General features: G+C 47.9%; 1 protein-coding gene across 1 annotated transcript; it reads left to right on the plus strand.

The window, feature by feature from the left end:
• Window positions 1–2,369: 2,369 nt before the first annotated feature.
• Window positions 2,370–5,290, plus strand: LOC123130544 (adenine nucleotide transporter BT1, chloroplastic/amyloplastic/mitochondrial). Its single transcript, XM_044550418.1, has 4 exons — window positions 2,370–2,458; window positions 3,516–4,097; window positions 4,186–4,347; window positions 4,437–5,290. Exons 2-4 carry the CDS (start codon window positions 3,516–3,518, stop codon window positions 4,992–4,994), a joined length of 1,302 nt encoding a protein of 433 aa, XP_044406353.1. The 5' UTR covers window positions 2,370–2,458; the 3' UTR covers window positions 4,995–5,290.
• The last annotated feature ends 882 nt before the right edge of the window (window positions 5,291–6,172 follow it).

Here is a 6,172-nt window from a genome sequence, read left to right on the forward strand (position 1 = left end):
ATGTGATCCAAATCAACTAAACCATAACCGATCATCACATGAAATGGAGTAGCTTTCAATGGTGAACATCATTATGTTGATCATATCTACTATATGATTCACGCTCGACCTTTCGGTCTCAGTGTTCCGAGGCCATATCTCCATATGCTAGGCTCGTCAAGTTTAACATGAGTATTCTGCGTGTGCAAAACTGGCTTGCACCCGTTGTAGATGGACGTAGAGCTTATCACATCCGATCATCACGTGGTGTCTGGGCACGACGAACTTTGGCAACGGTGCATACTCAGGGAGAACACTTATACCTTGAAATTTTAGTAAGGGATCATCTTATAAAGCTACCGTCGAACTAAGCAAAATAAGATGCATAAAAGATAAACATCATATGCAATCATAATATGTGACATGATATGGCCATGATCATCTTGCGCCTTTGATCTCCATCTCCAAAGTACTGTCATGATCTCCATCGTCACCGGCATGACACCATGATCTCCATCATCTTGATCTATATCAATGTGTCGTCACATGGTCGTCTCCCCAACTATTGCTCTTGCAACTATTACTATCACATAGCGATAAAGTAAAGTAATTATTTGGCACTTGCATCTTATGCAATAAAGAGACAACCATAAGGCTTCTGCCAGTTGTCGATAACTTCAACAAAACATGATCATCTTATACAACAACTTATATCTCATCATGTGTTGACCATATCACATCACAACATGCCCTGCAAAAACAAGTTAGACGTCCTCTACTTTGTTGTTGCAAGTTTTACGTGGCTGCTACGGGCTGAGCAAGAACCAAAAAAAGAGGCGCCCACTGCCACTATGCTATGTGTGTAGGCGATAAATAAATATGGGCCGCACGTACAGTTTTTTTAAAATAGAAACAAAAGGAAAACCGAATAAGGAAAATAAAATAAAATTTTGTATAGGCATATTTTATATCAAAATTTCACAAAAAGATTTTCTACGACATGAACATTTTTCTAACGTCAAATAAAATACACAAATATTCAAATAAATCAAACAGTACTACTACTCTAATAAAATCCAATAAAAATTATTTTAAAAATACCAAAATAATTTTAAATTTATTTCTTTCCAATTTTCCTATGTAGGGAATCATTTTACCCTATTTTCCATATATTTTATTTTTGAAGAAAAATAATTTAAATAAAAACCAAAATAACTCCAAATTGAAAATGATTTCAATTGAGCGTTAAATTTGGTTTCTTTGAAACTTCCAAATCATATTTCATATAATTTGAAGAAGTCATTTTATCTTCTCTCGTGAAAATCATTGAGTTGCATAAAGTTTCTGAGTTGGAAAAAAATATTTCCAAATGAAATTCAAAGATTTTCAAAAACCCTTTTCATTTATTTAAATGGAAGAAGTCATGTCATCTTCTCTTTAGGGTTTTGTATCTGAAAAGAATTTGAATTCATGGAGATCATGAATGCAAAATAAAAGTTTAGGAAAGTCATTTTATTCCCTCTCATTTAACTTTTAAAAGTTTCGAATTCACTCACTTTCAGTCAATCAATCACACAACAATCAAATAAGACTATCTATTTAATATAACATTTCAAAATTTAGAATTTTGAAATGTTACAGGGCGCCCCTATATTCCTCTCGGATTTGGGTTGGATATTAGGGTTGTCGGTTAACCCCGGACGTTTGAGGTCTGTTTGAGGTGTCTGTCTGAGTTGTTTTTTTGTGACCGGTCACTGTCCGGGCCATCTGTTCGAACGTTTGAGGCAGGTTTAGAGTGCCTGGTTGTAGATGCTCTTAATGGGCAAGCCCATTTATTTCAAACAGGACTTGCACTACCATGTAGACTCCTAGTGAATTACATCTTGATACATCAGGAAAGATTCAGTTCTAAAGCAGCGTGCGTGCCTGGCGGGCGGCGGGCGGCGGCCTGGCCAGCGTGACCCGGCTGCTGTGTGCGCCCCTCGCGGCTACCCACCGGTTTCTGTCGCCTTCTTCGTCCGCGAGAAGGAACTGAGCTGGCAAAAACAAAGGCTGTTGCGGCTCGCGAGTGCGGATCCATGCACGCATGAGACACACGCACGTCCGAAGCAGACGAAGCCATTCTTCTTCTTTTTGATGGAAGCAGACGAGGCCATTCTGGTGTATGCACAGATTGGCACAGACGGCTCCAAATCCGCTTCGACGATTAGACCGGATTTGCCCTTCATGTCCAACGGATCTCAGCGACCGTGTGCGGTGGTAATGGGGTGCGGTAGAGGGGCAGAGATGGCAGAGGCCATGGGAGAGGCCGGGCATCGTTGCTCACTGGACACGCCAACTGATGGAGAGAGTGCTGAAACGGGTATAAAATGGCCGTCGAGCCACCCCCATTCCCAACAACGAGAAAGGCCAGTGAGGGAGTGAAGGACTGAAGAACTCCTAGGCAGGGCACGTATCAGTTCTGTCTTGCTTCCTCGAGGTATGCGTATAGCTAGACTGCACAACACTCTCGATATTCGTTTTTCTTATCCATGACTAGGGGTCGGCTCAAAGAGAAATAAGCTGAATATGTTTTACTCGCTCAGTTTATAATGAAAGCGTGTTAATTTTAATGCATAGAAATGAACTTTAAGTCATTCGTATATATAACCGGGCCAAAAATAGTACTGGTTCATATAGTTTTCATTTAAATAATGTGTTACCTTGAATAGATGCGTGTGTGAACGTTTTCGGTTTTCATCTAGCTTAGATTCTGTCCTTTTATGTACCTGATGCGTGTGTGAGATAGCTACATGTCAATCGCCTGACTTCGAATTTTCGATCAATCGATTTTGGTTGAAGGAAGAAACAGGTGCAAGGGAGGAAGAAGCTCACTAGTCAGGCTACCCCAGTATCTATCTTAGGGTTTAGTGTGGGGCGGTGATGTGGGGCTTTGCCGGAGAAACACCTCGGCGCAGGGGGCCTAGAGGGATGGCCGGCGGTGGTGGAAGACCGGCGGTGGGAGGTGGTTTAGGGAAGGGTGGGGCGGCGGTGGGAGATGGTTTAGGGGAGGGTGGGGCGGCGAGACGGTCGCGGGAGCGCCGCGGCCGCGGGCGGCGGGGGCCGGCGGTTAGGGCTGGGCTGGATCGGCGGGTGAGAGAGAGGAAGAAGATCTGTCGAAGGTTGAAGACAACCAACGTCTATTGGATCTTGGTCGAACGGTTGATACAGGAGAAGGAGAATCGACTGGCCGTTTTCTGTTTTTCAGGCGATTGACGTGTAGCCGTAGTAGTGTTTGTCAGTGCCTCGGTGTTAAATTGGATTAACCAAATCTGCTCTTAAGATCTAATTCCATCACCATAATGCCATTTTGAGTGATCGTGGTGTTCCCTTGTGTGTTTTGTGGCCTAACTTGCATGGACATTTTTAGGTTTTTGTGATATATATGAATTGAGCTGATCTTAGTCTTGCTCTTGCACTCTTGCTCACTAGTCACCGTACAACTTAGCTCTTTCGCCCTTACATATATAATCCTTTATGTGTTCGAGTTGAATCAGATGGCGGCGGCAATGGCCGCGACGACAATGGTGACCAAGAACAACCGCGCCTCGCTCGTCATGGACAAGAAGAACTGGTTATTGCGGCCGGTCCCTGAGGTCGCCTTCCCTTGGAGCTCGCAGCCCGAGTCCAGGAGCTTGGACTTCCCACGCAGGGCTCTGTTCGCCAGCGTGGGACTCAGCCTGTCCCACGGCGCCCCGCCGGTAGCGCGCGAGCATGACGGGAAGGCTCGGCCCGCCGACGACGTCGCACACCAGCTCGCAGCCGCGGGCGAGGCGGGCGTCCAGAAGGCCCAGAAGGCGAAAAAGGCCAAAAAGCAGCAGCTGAGTCTGAGGAAGGTGAGGGTCAAGATCGGCAACCCGCACCTGCGGCGGCTGGTCAGCGGCGCCATCGCCGGCGCCGTGTCGAGGACTTTCGTGGCGCCACTGGAGACGATCAGGACGCACCTGATGGTGGGGAGCTCCGGCGCCGACTCCATGGCCGGGGTTTTCCGGTGGATCATGCGGACGGAGGGGTGGCCCGGCCTCTTCCGCGGCAACGCCGTCAACGTCCTCCGCGTCGCGCCAAGCAAGGCCATCGAGGCAAGCCAGCCAGCCACCTCAAGTGCTTTTCCTTCAAATTTCACTGATGCGAGATGCAGTGTCCCTGACTCCACATGGCGCGGTGCAGCACTTCACTTACGACACGGCGAAGAAGTACCTGACCCCGGAGGCCGGCGAGCCAGCCAAGGTCCCCATCCCCACGCCGCTCGTCGCCGGAGCGCTCGCCGGAGTGGCGTCAACCCTGTGCACCTATCCCATGGAGCTCGTCAAGACCCGTCTCACCATCGAGGTGAGAACACAGAATTCCAGCACAGTAATTACTGTATCTCAACCAGTGGCAGTGCCATCTGACTGACGACCCCGTTGCGTTGCATGCAGAAGGACGTGTACGACAACCTCCTCCACGCGTTCGTCAAGATCGTGCGCGACGAAGGCCCGGGGGAGCTGTACCGCGGGCTGGCGCCGAGCCTGATCGGCGTGGTGCCGTACGCGGCGGCCAACTTCTACGCCTACGAGACGCTGCGCGGCGTGTACCGCCGCGCGTCGGGGAAAGAGGAGGTGGGCAACGTGCCGACGCTGCTGATCGGGTCCGCGGCGGGCGCCATAGCCAGCACGGCCACGTTCCCGCTGGAGGTGGCGCGGAAGCAGATGCAGGTGGGCGCCGTGGGCGGGAGGCAGGTGTACAAGAACGTGCTGCACGCCATGTACTGCATCCTCGAGAAGGAGGGCACCGCCGGGCTCTACCGCGGGCTCGGCCCCAGCTGCATCAAGCTCATGCCCGCCGCCGGCATCTCCTTCATGTGCTACGAGGCCTGCAAGAAGATACTTGTCGACGAGAAAGAAGACGGCGGCGCCGCCGAGCCCCAGGAGGAGACGGAGACCGGACAGGCAGGAGGACAGGCGGCGCCCAAGAGCTCGAACGGTGATCGGCCATGAACTAGATGAAGCATTATGGTGACCGTCAAAATCAGAAGAAAATGCGTGATTTGAAATTTTTGAAGTGTAGAGCCTATTGCGATTGAATCCTAAGCTGGAAGTGGCGCCTTAGAAGTTGAATTTCGTTTTGTTCAGGGAACATGCTCCGTTTCAGTAATGCCGTCGAATGATTTATGGCACCTTTCTGTAATCAATTCAATAAGGAAGAAGTCCACTTTTGGACCTTCAACTTTGCTCCAAGCTCACTTTTGGTCCTAGAACTTTCAAGCAGTCCAAAGCATAAAACTGAAACTGAACTTACTGATGCCTAGTTCTTTTGGCGGTTTCTAAAATAATCATGTTCCTCCCTCCCCAGCTTATTACAGAAGCCGGTAACTGATTTACAAGCCCCAATGAATATGGGGCCGGCTTCTAAAATAAGTTGGGGAAGGGGTGGCTTATGCCGAGTCGTCGAAAGAACTGGAGCCTAAACAGTTTACCTTTTTAGGCCCTATGGTGGTTTTAACACAAAATCCTAGGTCACAGCATATCAAGTACTCCCACAAGTGAAGTACTCCCAAGTGTTTTTGCCTGTAAAAAAAGGTTTTCATCCGTATATGGGTTTCTTAAAATTGTAAAATAAGTAGTTCACAATGTATGGAATTTCATAACCAACTTCACTGTGTTTCTCGAGAAAAACAAATATGCAAATTTACCGTTAATAGTGTTAATGGGACGAAGTAATGTCCCAATTTAAACTAGCTATTATTTCCTTTTTTTATTTCTAGAGAATTTAGATATGAAAGTCTCAAGGTGTTTGGTTCGGCAACGTAAACACAAACATAAAGGGTATCAAATTGCATTACTAATAATCAGAATACAGGCCCCTAAAGAAATCACAATCCAGACCCAAAAATTCATAATAATCACAATCTCCATGGCTTGATGTATACAAAAACAATCTCCGTGACTTGATCAAAGAAAGGACCATAGGCGATCAGACCTTCTCTTCCTCCCGTGGCGCTGCCGCTGGTCCTCCCCACCTTCGATGGCCATTTGAGCCGCAGAGGTGCGGAGGACCTCGGCCCCCGCTGGCGGTGAAAGGATCGATACGGTCGACTAGAGAGGGGGGGGGGGGGAATAGGAGACTACAAATTTTAATCTTTCTTATAGATTTTAAGGCTTAGCGGATAAAAGAG

Source organism: Triticum aestivum, chromosome 6A, assembly GCF_018294505.1.
Source record: "Triticum aestivum cultivar Chinese Spring chromosome 6A, IWGSC CS RefSeq v2.1, whole genome shotgun sequence".
NCBI classification, from domain to species: Eukaryota; Viridiplantae; Streptophyta; class Magnoliopsida; order Poales; family Poaceae; genus Triticum; species Triticum aestivum.

Coding starts and splice junctions, on each gene's coding strand:
- LOC123130544 (XM_044550418.1), top strand. CDS start 3,516: ATGGCGGCGGCAATGGCCGCGACGACAATGGTGACCAAGAACAACCGC. Junction 4,098..4,185: donor CGCCAAGCAAGGCCATCGAG/GCAAGCCAGCCA, acceptor GGCGCGGTGCAG/CACTTCACTTACGACACGGC. Junction 4,348..4,436: donor AGACCCGTCTCACCATCGAG/GTGAGAACACAG, acceptor CGTTGCATGCAG/AAGGACGTGTACGACAACCT.